Raw genomic sequence first — 20,101 nt, 5'->3', positions numbered from 1 at the left:
AGCTGGTTAATTGTTGACCCTTCTCTCCCTGTTTATGACACCTTAGAAATTATATTTACAAGTAATATTTGCAAGATTTTACGTATGAGAACACATAATAGCTGGAAAGTTAGTGAAATCTCAGCTTTCATTTTGAAAGAAATAGTAGCATTATACCTATAGCCAATACTCGAAAAGAAATATGAAAAGGAGTGGCTTCACTTGAAAACTGTGTTTTAACTAGTCCATCATTATAAGCATTTCCATGAATTTAATAATAGCACCAATATCCAATATCTGAACTTAATGTAATAAATGAAGGGTGATCACATTACCCAGTTTTAAAAATTGCTTTACATAATATAATCACTTACTTGCCATAATTTAATTTCACTTTATATCGTTTAATAAATGAATGCTCATCATTTGACATAATTGAATATGTAGTTCAGCTCATCCTCTGTACTTCTTAGATCACAAAACAGGCTGCTTTTTTGTCATCTTCCAGGATGGCATGTTGAGATGTAAGAATTGGGTTTCGTTTCTCCTCTCAGCTTCTTTATTGCCCAGAGCAATTCCACTCCAGTAAAAAACCTACCCCAGCCCTGGAAGCTGAATCTTTTAAAAAATTTATTTAAAGCTGAGAAATTAAACCCAAAAACTCTAGCAACTCTTCGGTTTTCTGTGAAATCAGTGAGTCCAGACAACACAATGACTTTATCCACCTTCTCCCCAAAGTGGGTAGGGAAATGCTCCGATGTCTCTTTTGAACACAGGCAGAAAACCACACCTGCTTCTGGCACCCTGCATGCTTGTCAAAATCAACATGACCATGCTACTGAAGTTCCTCTAGAAATACAGCGCAGCCCTTAGACCACCTTGAGCCTATAGAACATTGAAAGCCTCTGTGCAGCACAACAGAGTCCTGGAAACTTTTGGAGACAGGTAGGCTTTCAGAAGGATTTATGAAAATACATTATGGAATTCAGGGCAGATTTCCACTAATGGGGTCACAAAGGCCTCAACAGCAGCACCACCATGCTTTTTAGTGACCAGCTCATGATCCTACAGAGGGCTGTGAGGATGGAGGGATGAAGGGAGATTTAGATTAGATATTAGAAAGAACTACTTTACTGAGAGAGTGGTCAGGCACTGGAACAGCCTGCCCAGGGAGGTGGTGGAGTCACCATCCCTGGAGGTATTTAAGAAACATGTAGACATGGTTCTTCAGGGCATGTTCTAGTGCCCAAGGTTATTGCTTTATGGTGAGGTGTTGAGTGTGGGGTTTAGTTGGTGGGTGCAGTGTTTTTGGTGGGCATTTGGTGTGGTGTGGTTTTTTTTGGTTTGGTTTGGGTTTTTTTTGTGGTTGGACTCGATGATCTCAGAGGTCCCTTCCAACCACTAAGATTCTGTGATTCTGTGAAGTTGTCCCTGACTATCAGCCTAATGACACTACTCCACTGTAAATTAAAAATTTTATATGTAGGTGCATACTAGCAAGAAAATCTTGTTTGTCTCCATACCACAGGCCTCTTGAGGCCAGGCATAAGCTGCTTCAGGCCTTCCAGTACCAGAGAAGGTGAAGATCTTTTCTACTTGGAGATGCTATGTACAGAAACTCCTTCATAGCCATCCTAAAACAGTTTTCCACAGGGACAGACTTAGTCCAAAGAAACTGCATGGGAATCTCTTCCAAAATGGAAATGTTTGAGAAGAGATGTTTTCCTAGCGTCCTATCCCCATGTGCACAAATCTTAAACTCACTTCCACTAGGCAGAAATTGGCTATGCTGTGCCTATGGATGTAGTGAATAGTAATCTCAGACTTCTCCTCCAATGGAAGTGTAAATTCCTGGTACCTCTTAATATGCCTGAAATGGCTTTTTAAAAACAATAACAGAGCAAAATCCTGGAAGGCTGGCTTAAATATTGCATTGTTTAAACAGTTGAGTGATTTCCTCACTCTTTGAAAGGGATTTTCTCAGACTGATTGCTTTTCTTCTTTTTTTTTTTCTTTTTTTTTTCTTTAATTTATAATCCAACGAAGCTAAAAAACTTTTTCCATTAATTTAGATGTAAATCCAATACCTTCATTCACAAAGGAAGTCATGGCAGACTGGAGAGGTCCCAATGGACTGGAGGGTGGCAAATGTAACACCCATCTACAAAAAAGGCAAGAAGGAGGATCCAGGAAACTATAGACCGGTCAGCCTAACCTCAATACCAGGGAAAGTCATGGAACAGGTTATCTTGAATGCCATCAAAACCCACATAATGGGCAACCAGGGGATCAGGCCTAGTCAGCATGGGTTTATGAAAGGCAGGTCCTGCCAGACGAACTTGATCTCCTTCTATGACAAGATAACCAGATTATTGGACGAGGGAAAGGCTGTTGATATTGTATACCTGGATTTTCAAAAAGCATTTGACACTGTCCCCCATACAAATCTGCTGGAAAAACTGGCTTCACACGGCCTGGACGAGCATACGATCTGTTGGATCAAGCACTGGCTGACTGGAAGGTCCCAAAGAGTGGTGCTCAATGGAATCAAATCCAGCTGGCGGCCGGTCACTAGTGGTGTGCCTCAGGGCTCAGTGCTAGGACCATTTCTATTTAACGTCTTTATTGATGATCTCGATAAGGACATAGGGTGTATCATCAGCAAGTTTGCAGATGATACCAAGTTAAGCAGGAGTGTTGACTCCCAGGAGGATAGGGAAGCCCTACAGAGGGACCTAGATAGATTGGATCACTGGGCCAAGATCAATGGCATGAGTTTCAACAAGGGCAAGTGCCAGGTTCTGCACTGTGCAGAGGAGGGCAACGAAACTAGTGAAGGGCCTAGAAGACAAATCATACGAAGAGCGGCTGAAGGAGCTGGGGCTGTTCAGTATGAGGAAGAGGAGGCTGAGGGGAGACCTCATCACTCTCTACAACTACTTGAAAGGACACTGTAGAGAGGTTGGTGCTGGTCTCTTCTCACAGGTAATTAACAATAGAACGAGAGGGAACGGCTTCAAGCTCCAGCAGGGTAGGTTTAGACTGAACATTAGGAAGGAATTTTTCACAGAGAGAGTGGTCGGGCATTGGAACAGGCTACCCAGGGAGGTGGTGGAGTCACCGTCCCTGGCTGTGTTTAAGGGACGTTTAGATGCGGTACTGAGGGATATGGTGTAGGGGAGGACTTTGTAGAGTAGGGTAGATGGTTGGACTCGATGATCCCAAGGGTCTCTTCCAACCTCAATGATTCTATGATTCTATGAAAGCTGAATTCTGGCAAATCTTAGGAAGTAACACATAAATCATGGTAAGAAAATAATAGTGTGAAGTCTAATATAAAGAGGCATACTGACTGCATTTGTTGAGTTATCAGAAGAGATACTAGGTGACGTGACTTAAAGGATGAAGAGACAGATGAGGGGTTTCCTGTATGCAAGTCTCTTGGACAGTTCCAATGGTCTACAGCCACCGTTTGAAACTTCTCTAAGTAGAAAGTGACTTTTTTGAAAGAAATCATGACTCTTGCATGCAATGACTAGTTTCAGCTTTTTCATCCAATCCAAGTCTATGCAGGGCAAAAAAGCACTCAGAGGTATATTTTTTTATAATTAATCGCCTATAGCTACAAGCTGCATAGCAATCTTTTGCCTTACTGTTATAGAAGGCTCCACGATAATATCCATGTACAGTCTCCATGTCAATATGCACACCTGTAGACATAAATTACATACCGTATATTCAAACATTCTCTCTCTCAAGCACACATAGCTGGTTTTGGAAGGTGTTTTGTCTAGAAATAGATATAGAAGAGTGACAAAATTGGAAGGAATACATTAATGGGTTGATTTAAGGATTTATTATTGCTCCTTGGTTCTCTCCAGAGCGACAGCCTCCTGCTTTCGTCTTTCATGCCTTAAGCAAAAGATTAATCTTTTTTTCTCAAATTAGCAGTATATTTTTTTATTAAAACTTACTATTGTCTCAGTTTTAGCAACAATATGGATGTAGCTTGTGTTCACTTGTTTAGCTTGTGCAACCTTCTCCTCTTCCAGCATCCTCACATGGATTTAGCTACGGGTTCATATAAATTCCATGCCAGGTGAGTACAGACATCTTCCTCCAGTTTTAAGGTGTGAAACTACAGACATGTGTGTTCCTGAATAGCTTTACCTGTGTGATCTTTCCTGACAAAATTAAGTTATTCACATGCACAGCTGCTTTTAGAGCTGATCCCCTTAGGTATTACATATGTTAAATATCTAGCTTTTCCTCTACTGGAGAAAATATGACACCATTGATGTCATTTGCAATGACATCACTCTTCATTGCAAAACAAATTTCTGTGGTGTATTAGAGCATCATCCAGGCAATTAAACTCATGGTAGGAGCTTTCTGAATTCTTCAGTAAAACTACATAACTACATGGAAAACAGTTTATGTTTCCACAATGATTTACAGTATACAGCAGAATGCTTATCTTCTTGAAGATATAGTTATTTTCTTTCTTAAAAAATGAAAAAGGTAGGAGGCAGCCCTGAGGATAAAAGCTGATTCCTTACACCTTAAAATATTAACAACAGATGACATTGGATTTTTCATCTTCAATGCTTCAGACCAACTAAATCTCAACTTGGCAACTCTCTGGCTCTCAGAAAATGTTCCATTACTCTGAAAGAGACATTCGGCTCAAGGGACAATCACACACACAATGGGATTTCTTCCTGGTGTTTGAAGTAGCAGCTGCAAGATATTGGCAAAGACCTTACTGTTAGTGTTGCTGTAAAGAAAATACTCTGCTTAGCAAGAAAAAAGACTTAGCTGTTCAACATAATCTTTTCTAGCTAGTGGAGATCACCCAACTCAATTTCTAAGAAAAAAGACCACAGTGTAACGCTGCAACCCCCTGCTTCATTGCAAAGACATAAAAACCTTACCAGACTATAAAAGCCATAATTTCAATTGAACAGTAACTTTAAGTGATTTAACAGTATCTATAGGAGGTAGGCAGGAACTATGTGTTCAATCATGTTCTAGAAAAGCCTAGATCCTTCTACTTTGTGATACAGAATTTATTTTTACACTCAAAACACAATAAACTTGACGAAGGACAACTCAGAATTCCAGAATCTACATTATGTCCTGCTCAGCTAAGAGTTAAACTGTCATTCACAAGGGGAAGCAGAGGAGAAGAGGGAAGACAACCCCATCCAGGAAAAAAAGGAGGAGAGACAGAAAACTTACATGAAAAAGACAGACAAAAAGACCAACGGACACACAGAAAGGCAAAGAAAAAATAGAATAATTTCAACATGCTCACCATCTGGAAAAGTAAAGGAGTCAGAAAGAAGCAATGAATTTCAAAATGGCCATATTGTAAAGATGCAGCCAGTGCTTTCTGCTAAGTTTGGTGGTTCAGTCCGAGAGGCATAGCAGAAAGATGTTTCTAAAAATGAGGAGGAACTTCTTTGAGGGTGGCAGAGCACTGGAATAGGCTGCCCAGGGAGGTGGTGGAGTCTCCTTCTCTGGAGATATTCAAAACCCACCTGGACAAGTTCCTGTGCAACATGCTCTAGGTGGACCTGCTTTGGCAGGAGGATTGGACTAGATGATCTCCAGAGGTCCCTTCCAACCCCGATTCTGTGATTCTGTAAAGGGCTGCAATGATGACTTCTGCATTTGAGCACTAATTTTGCATTTCTGACTATTGTCTTCTAAGAAGAAAGACAACACAGCTAAATCACTAATTCGCACATAGAATATACAGATTTCAGGGTACTCTGCAAAAGAGTAATCACAGAATATATTTCTTGCTTTGCACTGGACATCAGTTTCTGCCCTTTAAACCCAAAGCAACACAATTTCCAGAAATGTTGACTGTAGGTCATCTGCTGCCTGCAGAGCTACTCATTTTTACACATTGGGAAAAACATCTGGAGATTCTTTCAAAATGAAGCATTCAATGTACAGCTTGCAATAATACCCAAGGATTTATGCATCTTTTAACACAGAAATATAGTGCAGTTGCTTCAAAATAATACCATTCTTATTTCAAAAGAAGTTACTCCTGTCCAGAAGTAACTATTCAGAATCAAACTATGCAAGTTGACACAAGCAACACAACACAATCTACAGTTTTGCCTAGGGACTCTCTACTAACAGCCATTTCTACCTGTAGTAGGTCTGTCTCATGCATTCTTACACTCTCCTCTTTGTTTTAACCAGGTTTGAGATCTGATCTTCCAGAGGTACCTCTGGTATGCGGGGGAGGAGAAATAACTCCTGAAATTCATTTCTTATAGTTAACATCCAGAGATTTATTATTATTTCATATTTATAATTTTTTAAGTACTGTAAGAGTAGAGGGAGCCATCCAGGACCTGGACTTTTAGCAGACTAGTGAGTAGATGCAGACATCCCCATAAGTAATTCTCCTTTTTAGTGATCTTGAAATTGTTTCTTTACACTTAGTAGTGAAAAAATATGGACATTCCCCCTTTTTAAGAGATTCTGGCTCAGAACCTGTGAATAAGTAGTAAGGGATAAGAATTGCTCTGAGAAGGAAAATATCCCCCTTAAAAAAGGCAGGTGGTAAAAAGGCAGTACACCTACTACACTCTTCTACCTTTCTCCAGAAAACTCAATTTCTTCCTGGGCCAGCTGCAGTCACTTCAATTTCATTGCATTTTGGCAATGTCATAGCAATAACTTTGCATCACAAAACATTTATGTGCCATGGTACCACAAATCTATAAAGACCCAATTGCAGTGCTTAACTAGACAAATTTTATTCACTGCCACATGCATCGCATGTCAAGCAAACTGAAAGAAATGTTTCCTTCCATTGTTACTCAAAGACATAGTTCTTTTCCTTTGGAACAGTCTTTCCTTTTTTTTTTTTTTTTTTTTTTTTTTTTTTTTTAAAGAATTGCTCACTCCTAATGGATTAGTTCTTTTCCTTTATCTAAATCAAGGTCTCTATTTTTTTTTTTTTTATGAGACAGCTCTGTATATTTATATAGTATATTTTATGTTTGGTTTCCACATAGTTATTAATAAGGCTGAAAGTGCTGACTTATGTCCTCTGATTACTGATTTTCGTGGGGGGGAATATCTGGTGCTTTAGGATCTGAAATTTGCCATAAAGTACTTGACCTTTGGTAGAAATTTTAAAGCAATAATGATTTAGCTGGCTATTGCTTCAAGTGCTAAGGGAGTTGCTCAGTCCAGTGGTTTTTGTGGCCCCAAGGGGTTTCCTTGTTCCCAGTCTGATAAAGCCTAACGTGATGCACTTGTAGGCCCTGGAGATTTCCTAAATACACTTACCTAAAGATGCAGCTGCTGCAGTTCCCAATTGCAAGTCAGTAAAGAGGCTGAGAGCATTTCCCAAACAGAAACACATGTACAAGCATACACAACCATGCACTGCACCATCCAACACAGGTAGAGCAGAGCCTTTACCAGCACATCCATAAACACCAACAGCACTGACATAAACCAGAATATGAATAGCCCATATTCAAACTTCATTCCTTTCAACACATACAAACTAGAGTGAGACCACAGTAAATTGATAAGAAGGGGATTTAGTATGAGTATGGCAGATGTACATTAAGAAGAAGCAGTGTCATTCATGTTGTCATTCAAGTATCCATATGACCCCATATAACTTTTAAGTAAAGGAGAATTGAGTCATTCCTTGCTTTAGCACAAAATAAATGAAGCAAGATTTATATTTCACCTTCATGCCACTTCAAGAATTGGCATTTATTTTCACTGAAGGACACATTAATTTTTTTAACTATTGTATGAAGCAGGAAAAAAAAAAGTGTTAACCTTTATCCAAAGGGCTTCTTTTAGAAATAGTAAAGTGCTAAATAGAAGTTTGAAGGTGGAGGAATCTGTTCTTTACTTACTCTTCAAGATTTTAATACAGTTAAGATTTATTCCAAAAGTTCAGGTCATGACCTTTCAACATGCTCCCCTGAGCAAGACATACCTCTACCTCCTGCTTCCCCCGTACTCACATATAGTGGTTTCCTGTTTGACGATGCAAACACAACCCTCCTCTCCCTGCTGTGACTTCCAGCGATGACACTTTTCAAACACAGAACACTTATCAAACAAGTACTGAGGAAAACTGATCTACTATTTTAACATTTAAGAAAAAAAAAATGTAGCAGTGATCAATTAGTTTGATTTACATGCAAATACATCTTCAAAAAAAGTTTTCTTCCAGTGCAACTGCAAAGTGGTACAAAACCAGGAAAACATGTAGCAGGTTCAGCAATGCTGCCACTGTCTGCAGCTCTATGACAAGGTAGATGAGTCCAGAAATGAGAAGTCATGGAAAGGCAGATACCTCATGAGGATGCCATTGCTGACACCAGCCAACAGCTCTAAGATGCCTATCACAGTACAGCACCAAAACACATAGAGCATGACAACATGCAAGCGGTCGTCCAGCTTCTTTAGACAGCCTTCCTGAAAAAGCTGCTCCAGATGGCTTAAGTCTCCCCTGCAGTGAGAATACTTCTCCTTACAGCAGCTTTTGGGGACACGAGCTTCTTCAGCTAGGAGGTGCCAAGAAGCAGCTGTTGATTTTAGCCAGTCCGTATAGTTTTGGACCCCACAACACTGCAGCTGCCTCTGTACCACATCCACAGCTTCGCTGCCAGGGCCCTGGGAGTGCGTTCCATTGTACTGATAGACAAGGTAACTCATAGTGCTTTGCATCTCAGAAGCCAATCGAAGAGTATAGAAATCTGCCAGAATTGCTGAAGACATTTCTAGGCAAAGAAGGAGCAGCAGCAAGTACATCAGAGCACCTTGCTGATAGCGGGAGCTCTTCGCAGAAATAGAGATAGCCAAAACTCCAGCAGGTAGCAAGATAAGTGCAGCCACAATAGCCAGCCAGCCAGGGAGAACCAAGAAAGACTCTGGAAATAAATATCCATAGTTCTCGTGCATCAGGATCACAAGAATTCCACCAAAGGCCAGAGCTGCAGCAGAACCCCAGAAGATGAAGCCTAGGAGCCACAGAAGAGATCGAGCAAAGGGCCTGAGCCAGGAGTCTTCATAGAGCCATAAGGAGGCCAATGACAATGCCACTGCAGCTCTAATTCTCCTCATTCTGCTTACTCCTAACAGTATAGACTCTCACCACCACCATTTAAGAGGCCTCCACCCCACTTATCCAGGTGCAGCAGATGACATCTCCACCCAAAAACAACTTTCAAGGGAGCCGCATTAATGAGACTCCCTCAGTAAAAAGACTTGGCCCAACATCAGCTAACCACATGGTGCTGCTTGTTCAGTGTAGGCTGCAGAAATCAGGAAGGTATGTGCTAAATTTGCTGTCAAGAGTTAATTTACTCTGCTGTCATTGGAGATATTTGCTTTTGAAGGAGGAGAACAGCTAGAAAAGGCTGCACACCTGTTTTACTACAGTCACCTGTAAAGAGCTAAAGGTAGAGAAATAGTCAAGATGCTAGTCAGCAGTGATATTTCAGATTACTTAGACTGCCCAAGTGAAAGAGGTAATCCAACTATCAATCCTACAGCAGTAGCCAAGACAGCAAAAAATGCACAAGTCAGAGTCATTAGCAAAGGAATAGCTTAAGCACAGCTATTCAATCAGGGATCTCCACAGGTAACACTCACCTAGACTCATTATTCTTCCCAGTGCATTTACCACTCATTAGATTATATGAGGGGCATAATGATGTTAATAATATTTTGCCCTTTTTTACTCAGCAAGATTTCTCTGTAGATAGCTTCAATTACTCAAGACACCTGGATGAAAAATCCCTACCATTTCACACTTGTACCCCTCAGTTTGCATCACCAGCGATTTGACTGAGTGCTGTAATGACTGAATATAAACAACTGTAAGAACTATATTAACTTTTTCTTATGTTTAAAGAAACTGAATTACACCCCAGCCAAATGACTTCATGACAATCCCAAAGGGGATTAATGCTACTTATCAGCCAGCAGAAGAGAATTATTATTCAAATAGGTAATAGAGAAGAGACAAGCAGGATGGGAAACACACATAAAACTTGCCACAGACACCAAGAAGGCAGATCCCAAGGCCAAAGTTACTTCTTACTCATCTTGATGAAGCCCCATAAGATCTCTTCTTTTTCTCAAGATGCAGAGTAGGACTAATACAACAGGTGACCAGAGAAATCACCCTCTTTTTCAGAAACATGAGCACCTGCAGAAAATCAGAGAAAGTCAGTGCTCAGATTCCTGGAACCCTGGAAAAATCTCGGCAAAGCCAATGATCCTGTATCTGTCAGACATTTTACAAGGATCTGTTGCTGTTATGTATGCTATGCATGCACAGATGTTGGGCTGATCCCCATCAAAACGTCTTTCTATGTGCTGTGCAAACATGTCATTAAAGCTAATTATTCTGGAATGAGATAAATTGCTTTTATTATTTTTAATCTTGCCATTAGCAGTAATTAACATGCAGTGATTAACTTGTTAAATCTTAACCAAATGCTTCTTTCAAAGCTGTTCTAGGATGTGTGTTTTCCTGCAACTGTTCTCTGAAGTCTGTGTCTGTCCTCTCTGCTGTTCAGCTAGCTGCTACCCCCAGCCCTCCAGCTGTGTTGGTTTTGCTGCCATTCACTTATTCTCTTGCATGCCTTTTTTTCAGATTTCTATGTTCTGCATCAGGGAGAGGGAGGAGGGCGGGGCAGCAGAAAGGATTTCCCCTCACATCTGTACACACAGTCAAACTACACTGATTTCATGTTTCCACAATGCAGAAGAAACATCAGAAAATACTGTGAGTAGCAAAGCTGCTTATTGCTAGTTTGCAAGCTTTGTGAAAAAAAGCACACGAACCTGCCTCTTCTCCTTTCTGCCTTTCCCCATGCTTATAAAGCTTAATGAGATACTAAGAACTGAGTTACAACACTACTCACTATGAGATTATTCTGCAGTCTCTGAAATATATTAGAAAGGCTCCAACTACCTACAGGAAAATTTTACTGCACCTCTTGTTCATTTCAGCCATGGTAACTGCCATCCCCTCCCTGAACACAGAGGAGAAAATGTCAATGTTTATTGAAGCCTAGAGGTTCTCATCTTTCTCAACATTCCCCAAATACAGTAATTTCCCATTTACTTAAATCTGGCTCTTTGGACCACAGTGAGGTTTCTTCTTTTCTCTCATAAGGCTGTGGGGCAGAGAGGGTGGGAAAGAGAGGGAGGGGTGAAGCAGCTTCTGTAAGCAGAGGGGTTTTTGCAGCACAGGCTCTAGTCCTTGCACTGGTGCCTACACGCTGGCTTAGTCCCACGCAGAGAGCTGTGAGCCAGCCAGCCCCACACAGCCTCCTCCTGAAGTCAGGAGAACCCGTATGCCTGCATATCTGCCGTGCAAATTGGGAGCACCAATACTAAACGCTGACTGGGAGCCAGTTCCCAAGTAAGGGCTCTTGGTGCCCATTGCCATCTGGGGGGATGGAGGATCCTCAGCACCATGCAAGAGGAAATTGCTGCAGTGGGGACTAATAGGGGCAGGGCTGTCTGAAACCCCTCGCCCACTTTGCCCAATGCATACACACTCAGGGAAAGAGACCTTCTGCTCAAAAGGCGTGCTATCTGGTAAGACAGGCAAGACAAAGACAAGAAAAATATGGAACTGGACCCTGAAGCACCCACAGGACCTAACTGGCACCCTCAATAGCACTGCATTTGTGCTAAGTGATTTTACCTGCGTGTACAGCCAAAAGCTTGAAAAAAAGCAATGAGTGTACGTATCCATCAAAAGACTGTAGTGTCACAAAGAGAGTATAAGTAAGGCAAAATAGGAATGCTCTTTTGTTTTCTTTCCAGTGGTAAAGTGCATAACATGATAAATGCCTTCCCTGCTTTCTCCGGAGTTGTTTCTGCTTATGAACTGATGAGTATTGAAATTCAGATGTGAATGTAACAGATAATACATCTTAGACAAAGTACTTTCCAGAATGTTGCTGAAAGTATAATCCTTCAAGTTAATAAAATGCCACTGTGTATTTTTTGCATTCATTGTTCTAGCAAGATGTGTCTGACGTTGAATGGCTCTGATGTGCCAGGAAGGTCAAAGAGGTTCATTCTACAGCAGTCCAGGAGTAGGACCGGTTGTGCAAAGGCAGCATAGGCAGAGGGTTGAACTCATTTTAAATTTCGTGGGCTCTCATAGAGATTGATCAGGGAGCCCACCTGAGCTCCTGCCAAAATTAGCAACAATTCAAATCAAGATGGCCAGCTAGTCCGCCCAGGCTTTCATGAATAAGAAAGCAAGAGGTGGCTGTGGGATCAGGGCACATTTAGACAAGTTCTTCTTTTAAGCTTAATACCAACCTCCTATAAAATGAGACGCTGGACCTTGTAGTTGAAGTTAAGGTACTCTGGAAGAGGTATGGCTTTAGAGTTTAGAACAGTGTTTTAAAGGTCTTGTTAGATTTAACACACTCATAGCATAGGATACGGCTTTAAAACCTTAATAAAATACAGGGAGTTTTGTCAATTTCATCTACCCCCGCTTTTACATTAAGCTTCACCTCACCTACCCTCCTGACCCCTTCAGAGGTTGGTGGCTGGTGTGTGACCCAGAAGAGCCAGAAAAAAACTAGTAAATGGGCATTGGTATCAATCCTGCCTTTATTGACCCTGACCCTGTCTCCTGGCCCTGGCGGTATATCCTTACCAAGCTGGAGACTTTCACACACAGTGTTTCCAGTTTCCAAGAAAAGCCCTGGCTGCATGTAGAGTGATAGCAAATAAATAATAACATGCTGGGGGGGAGGAACAGCCAAACAAAAACAATCAAAACCAGCAAAATTCAATTCTTCTCAATCAGATCATCGAGGCTACGATGGGTAGTCAAAACACCATGCAGCAGAATGACTGGGTACCAAGCGGAAAGTTATTTATTTAAAAAAAACCTGAAAGCTACAAAGAAGTCTATTGGCTTTTCAGGAATTAAAAACATTACCTTAACAAGATGTGTCATAGTACGAGATCCCTCTGACAGCCTAAATGCAAAAAGGATGAACGAGCCTGGTTGGGCCCAGATCCTACAGCCGCTGCCATGCACAACTGGTTGCCTTAGTAACCAAGGTCAGGTGCTGTTGCCTTGCATGGGACTAATACCTCTCATGGAAGGCTTGAAGAAAGCAGAGGAGATATCATTGCCACCTCCTATTCACGGGGAAAACGTACTGTCCACAAGAACTCATTTACCATTGTGCAGGTGTTTCAACTAAAGCCAGCCAGATGTTTACCCTTGGCCCTGCTAGTCTGATCAAAAGTGGCTTTTTCTGCAATTGAAGAACCACATTAAATGCATTCAGGGCTTCTATTTAGGGGATTTGTTCTAGCGTTTCTGGTGTTCATTGGTATTGAAAACATTGAAAATTAAATATCAAAAGTTCTTTCCTTTTATGAAATAAACACAAGAATAAGACTCAAACTTTTTGTTGTTATTGTTGTTGTTAAATCTTATTTTTCCCTTCCTATTTTTGCCCATCAGTTCAGAATTGTCATAAAATATCTTGGTACTGGGATGAATAGACTATCAAAGAAAGAAAAAAAAAGAAAAAAAGAGAAAAAAAAAAAAACGATCAATCAAAATCCAAAGGAACTTTCTGTATTGCCATCACTTTGGAATTTCAGAAGTTGGAGAAGATTTTAAAAGACACAGAATGGCAAAAGAAAAAAGAAATTAAAAAAAAAAGGAAGCTTCTGTTATTTTGATAGCCTTCATTTTATTGTAGTTGGTAATAAAAACAGGTTAGAGGAAAAGTTACTTTGTAAAAACTTCAAAAAAATGCAGAAAGGACAGAACACTCTGACATTCAAGTCACCTTGACATTTAAAGTATTTTGTGACTTATTTTTTTATTGTTTTCAACCATCACTAGCTACAATATTTTTCATGTGAATGCCGTGTTCTCATTTGTGTTTTCTACTGTAAGCAAGGTCTCTGGGCACTTTCTGAAGTTATAAAAATACTTTTAATATGAAATAGAGGCCCTTTAATTGTTAACTCATGAAAATAGCTAGCAGATTTCTCTTTAGGGAGGAAGTCAGAAGTGTCTGAACACATTATATGGAAGTTAGTAAACTGTGTAAAGACCTGACAAGAAACTTACACTTGTCAGAACCTCCCATGAATAAAGTTTGTCTCTGCTGGGTGTCCTCAGAAAAAAAGGAATCCTTGTAAGATGCTTTTTTCCTCAAAAGAAGGCTTTAATGAGAAATTGGGCTGGACCCCTGGTAGGCCACAGCATCATCTGTGAAAACTCAGGCAGGCCATGGCAATGCTGTAGGGGACATGCATTAACTTTCTACTTGTGACCCTTTTGCCCAATAATGCGAACAAATCTAGTTGTGCAGCCATTAAGCAGCCATTTGGCAATAAAAATTCGGAAATCTTTGTTTCATATCGATACTATAAAATCTATGTACAGCATCTCGGTCAAATCTTTCAAAAATATTTTGTGATAAATCTTAAAAGGAGACAGCCTGGGGGTTCTAAATTATTGAGGTGCTTTTGGAAATGTTGCCTTTGGCTACTCTCCTTCTCAGAGGACACAGGCTTTTTAATGCTCTTCGAGCTCTGAAAACTTCAGCTTTAAGTCATCAAGAATTATTACAATATGGAAATCTGAATCCCATTGTTGATCTTACAATGTAACTCAAGGCTTAATGTCAGTTTGTTCTTGAGGCCACTTCAACCAAGATGTATTTATCCTGCATCTTATGGTTTTCTGTAACCAGCTACTCAAAACTAAACTGAAGGGGAGATAGATATCCAGCATGACCACATTCAAAGCACTCTTGATTAAAGGTTCACTTGAGCACCAATTTCGGGGCGGGGGGCAAAAATGAATTGTAGCAGTAATGTTGTGATGAGAGTGGGATTACTTCTGAGATATTTGGTCTGGCCAGAGACAGATTCAGCAATTTCCTTTACCTTGCACTACCTTGGTGTGAGCAGCTCGTCAGACCTCTTCAGATCTGTAATGGGAGCTCACCCGAAAGAATGAGATTTGTACAGTTTGTGCTTCATGAACTCATCTGTGAAGACGAAGGCTGGCAGGGTGTGGGTGCTTCTGGTGAATAACTGATTCCTTTTTCAGCTCATTGACTGGGGAAAAAAAATAATAAAGAAAAACATTCATTTTAGGTTAATCTGACAAATGATTAAAAGATCAGCTTTTCCACCAGGAAAGGTATTAGCAAAGAATGTTGTCAGCTTACGAGGCAGCTGAAAATTTACCCAAGTGGAAGTAAAAGGAATATTTGATAGAGCCCTTTCTCTTTTTACTGGCATAGTACTAAGTATATCTATATCGAATGCAATGTTCATCTCATACCAGGTTTTATAGTGACTATAGTAGAGAATTTATTTTTATTGTCTTTCCTAAGTCATGATAGGAGCCTATAAAATGTCAACTTTGTCAGAATTAGTCTTACAGCACATTTCAAAGTGGAACCAATTTTAATGGGATTTTTATGCATTTTCATCCAGATGCAATGCAGCTTTTTAGAGGGAAAAAAAGAATCAAACCCAAATATATTTACAATTTATTTCTGTGCCCTATTTCTATCTACAATCTGCCCACCAAACAATTGCCTTCAAGAGGTATTTTTCTTTTAAATATAGATACTGTCACTGACATGGAAGGGGTCTATTAGGTTTAAACTCATAGAAGTATCTAAATGTAAAACAGAAAGCAAACAAATGAAAATGTATTTGAACAGGGAATGTAACACATTTGAGGGAGAAAACATGAATGCATTCCTCCACCAGGAAAGGTGTCTCTGTATCTTCCAGACACAACAACAAATAGCACAACTTGGCTTTGCCTTGGTAGGAGTCACTTTCTTGTGTTTCAGAGTTTAATGAACTCATCAAAATTCAATTTTCAAGCCCAGTTGCTGGGCATTAGAGCCTTTTCAGAAACCTCAGTGAGGTTTCCATAACTAGGACTACCAGAAATATCCTGGCACTCTAGAAGCATTTTACATTTCCCACAGCATCCCACAGGTGTGGTTGTTGTAACCCAAGTGCCCTATTCATCACCTTCCAGCAGAACTGGGCTCTGGGGCTCGCAGAGCATGAAAAAGCCCAGGAGACTGTGAGAAGCAGATGATCTGGGAGATGCTGCTTTACTGCCCACAGCTTGGGACACCTTTTGCTCAGTGCAGATTATGGTCCTACTGAGTGCTGGCTCCAATATGAGGATCCTTGCCAACATAGACCGAGGCACATGAGTATTCCCATTTTGAGCAGTCAGATAAAAATTGTAGAGTCAATGTGGAGCTGAGGGATCAGCAGAGAGAAAAGGATTTGGAGGACAAAGTGCACAGGTTTACACAAACTCCGTTAAATGTTGCTACCAGTGAAACAGACAGTGATGAAGAGCATAGCTGCTGAATCAGGATAAACCCTACCAAAAATACTCAAAAGAGAAGAAGCATTAATGGATATTTTCTTCTATAATACACTTCCAAAATTACTTGTGGGCTGTCCGTAACAAAAAAAAAAACACAAAAAAAAAAAAAACCCAAAAAATGTTTTCCTGTTTGGCACTGTGAGAATAGCCACAAACAGAAAATAACTCCATAATCTCAGAGGTAATTGTGTTCTTGCTTTTGCAGAGAACAAAAAGCCAGATTATTCAGGGCTACCATGATCTTTCATCCAAAATAAAGTAATTAGGTTTTACCTAAACTCTCATTCTCCCCCACCACCACCTGCTCACCAAATGTGGTGCGATGTAGTGCCTGTGTGAATCAGGCAAGGAGCGGGAGCCATATTTCATGCTGATAGGGGTTAACCTTGGAACTGCTTTTACACATTTCTCCTCCCTCCATATTCATTCATGGATGGGGCATTGGAGAAATCTCGGAGTGGTACAGGCACAAGAGGCAATAGAAATAGAAAATCATTACTTTGAGGAATTGAATAGCCATTTTGGAAAGCTGATCAGGCAAAACAGATAGTAGACAAAAAATTGTTCTCATGGGTTCCCATTTTGTAAATTTTAGCATTAATGTGAAATTTCAGGGAGAGAACCTTCCATGGGTGTCTGCTGTGGTCAGAAATCCTGAATGCATGGGCCAGGGTATTCGAAATGAGGTGGCCACTGCAATTTTATGTCGCTGGAAGCCAGACAGACCTTCCCACAATGCCACTGGTCGGGAAGTCGTTCCCCAACAGCAGTATAGCAGTATATAATAGCAGTATATTCCCCAGAGGCATAGAGGGAGGCAAGACATGTGGAACAGGACAAAAGCCCTACCCATGCCATCAGAGCTACACCAATGGTGGAGAGGACCAAGGCAGCTTCAGTTTGTCCCTGTGTAAAACTAACATATTTCTCCAGCACTTTAGAAACAGATTTATATTTACTTGCCTGTCACCAAGTGGAATAGGTAAGAAAGCTGTTGCAGACACCTGATAAGAGCTCCAGTTTCATGAAAACGTGGGATTCAAAGGGAGTGGAGCTGACTGACAAGTGATTTCTGCAGCCAAAGAATTTCTGCAATGTGGAGGAGGGAAGGGGTGACAGCTCAGACAGTGGACCTTCCTAGTTTTGCTTTAGCACAGACCACACTCTCAATGTCTTCCCTTTCCCCATGCACAGCCAAAGGCTGCACAAAATGCCAGGAGGTAGATAGGGTACACCGTGAGGGAAATGGGACCTGAAGCCCTTCATGTCCATTGCTGCCCTAACAGGAACAAGCCCCCTCCCATTCAAATATTCAAGTCTTTCTCTGCTTCAGCTGTTTGCATAGGTTTTGCCACGTGGCAGCCCCATTCATTTTGACATAAAAACGTAGCATTGCTCAACTAGTCTTTATCAACAAGTGCCACTTCAATAAATGCTTTTGATAAGCCTTAAATATACTGAAAAATTACACTAGAATGATGACAGAACTCATTGCACTGACTGGCACGGTAACAAACATTGCTGAAAGCCACAGTGTTTCCTTACATATATAAACCCTGGAAAAAAGTGTAAAACCTACTAAACACACACACTTTCAATGTTTGTATTGGTTCCCTTCAGCAAATTAACTTGTTTTATTTGTAAAAAATACTTATACAACTTCCCAGGCAGCAGTTCATTCTGTTTAATTAAAATTATTTTCAATATTGCACAATTTGGCTTCCACAACAGTAGCAATTGTGGGTTTAGAATCACTGTGCTTCAATATTCTTCTTTAACGGAGTAAGGCTAAAATTTTTGCTAGTGGCAATGGTAGTTAAACTGTTTATAAAAGTATACTGTTCTTACAAACAAGTAGATCTCAGAGATTGTGGTCCATGCCTTTGTTTCACAGTGCTCCTCCGGACAAATTTGCAGATAGCCATAAAGAGCAGAACTCAATTGAACAAAACATTCAGCTGCCATAGTGATGAAAGCAGTAGGAACAGAAGGCAATAAAATGAGCTTTGATAAATGAAAAAGCCTACACCCAGAGAAAAAAAACATGAACAAGCACCTGACGACACGGAGACAACCCAGCAGCCAAAACCCAGCATTAAAGAAGACTTACTCTTTTTTTCAGTTATGTACTCATACTGACAAGGGCTTCTGGGAAGGCAGATTGCAGAAGGAGATGCAGGTGAAAAGTTAAAGTAAACTGGGATCCTACCAGAGATTTTGGAGTCAGCAGAGGAGGGTCCATGCTAAGTTCCATAGTCCCACAGAAGAATTTATGTATGAAAAATAAAATTTGAAAACCATCAGTTAATAACCACAATGAATATACAGAATTTTACTAGCCTAGCAAGTAAATATTTTCATGAGTTTAAACTAGGACTAGAAATTAAAACCTGGAATTGCCAGATCTCAGAAAAAAATATATCAAAAGGCTTTATTGTATTTTTTTTTCCAGATTTTTAAAACATTTTGGGGAATCTCAAGGGATATATAAAAAGCTTATTTTTGATTTATTTTACTCACAGACTTTCATTTAAGAATTACCTTTGTTTTCAAGGGCATTTTTTTAAAATGTTTTATGTATCATAATATCAGTTCAGACAGTGGACCTTCCTAGTTTTGCTTTAGCACAGACTGCGCTTGCTTAAAGGACCTGAACAGCGTTCTGCAACAGTGTCTCCCTGGAGAACTTTATGGTATATTGATTAATGTTTTTTCCTGAACTAAAATGAAATCAGATTGTCCAAAAATCAGAATGGAGAGTACATTGGTACTGAAAAAAGACATTAAAATATCCCTAATTTTAAGGAGATAAGGAAATTTCCTTGCATGTTTCCCTCTTCTGACACGGACCCCATCCTGCCTCAACTTCTGAAAAGCCTTCTACATGCTTTAGAAATGGAGAGGCTGGATTGAGCACTTGACTGAATTGCCTTTATTTTCAAGGGAAATGCACCTGAAAGCTTTGAATGCTCTCTGATCTCTCTGTAGACAGAAACATGCATCTTAAACAGATGTGTACAAACAAATTTGTAAACCTTCCCTGCAGACTATATGCATGAAAAAACTAGCTGTTACCCACATTAATAAGTTAGAGTTTAGTTTTCATGCCCACTAACCCTGCCACATGAACCAGTATAAAAGGAGGTCTCTTCCCAGTGGTCTTCTATGTAAGAAAGAGAAAATCCTAAAAAAACCTTGTTTATCAATGCAGTTGACTGCAGAACTCCACCAAAAAGCCTGAAGGAAAAGGGAAAGATGGCTTTCCAGAGCCTTGGTATATAATACAAATGAACTTCTGAGATCAGTTATAAAGAAAGTGAAGTATCAAGAAACACCATTTAATTGCTGGAATTGGAATGATACAAAATCCTATGAGATCAAAATAAGACCTAGCCTGTACATATTTATTTAAATCACCTCACATCAGGTAAATTTAAATTGTTGAATTTAAATATATATGTATTGCCATATTAGACACTAAACTACTAAATGACCCACACTGACAGAGCTGGAAAAAGCGTGAAAGAGGCTAAAAGCCTGAACAATATTAAACCATTAGTTTATCAGCAGGGATGTAAGAAATGAATATTCATTAGTAGATAATATTTTTGTGAATAGATTAACAGGTGGAGGTAGGTGCTCACTTTCATATTTAATTTT

At 40.1% G+C, this 20,101-nt stretch overlaps 2 protein-coding genes across 2 annotated transcripts in view; one reads left to right on the top strand and one right to left on the bottom strand.

The window, feature by feature from the left end:
* Window positions 1-8,286: 8,286 nt before the first annotated feature.
* Window positions 8,287-9,108, bottom strand: LOC106895379 (tetraspanin-3-like). The gene has a single exon (XM_014954786.1). The coding sequence runs from the start codon at window positions 9,106-9,108 to the stop codon at window positions 8,287-8,289; it is 822 nt and encodes a 273-aa protein (XP_014810272.1).
* A 355-nt stretch (window positions 9,109-9,463) lies between these two features.
* Window positions 9,464-20,101, top strand: part of RHOBTB3 (Rho-related BTB domain containing 3) — a 138,497-nt gene continuing 127,859 nt past the window's right edge. The window contains 1 exon segment of the mRNA XM_014954785.1: window positions 9,464-9,515. Coding sequence (XP_014810271.1) covers window positions 9,464-9,515 — 52 coding nt within the window.

Source organism: Calidris pugnax, unplaced genomic scaffold, assembly GCF_001431845.1.
Source record: "Calidris pugnax isolate Ruff unplaced genomic scaffold, ASM143184v1 scaffold157, whole genome shotgun sequence".
Taxonomy (NCBI): Eukaryota; Metazoa; Chordata; class Aves; order Charadriiformes; family Scolopacidae; genus Calidris; species Calidris pugnax.
This window is presented reverse-complemented; position numbering and strand designations above follow the sequence as displayed.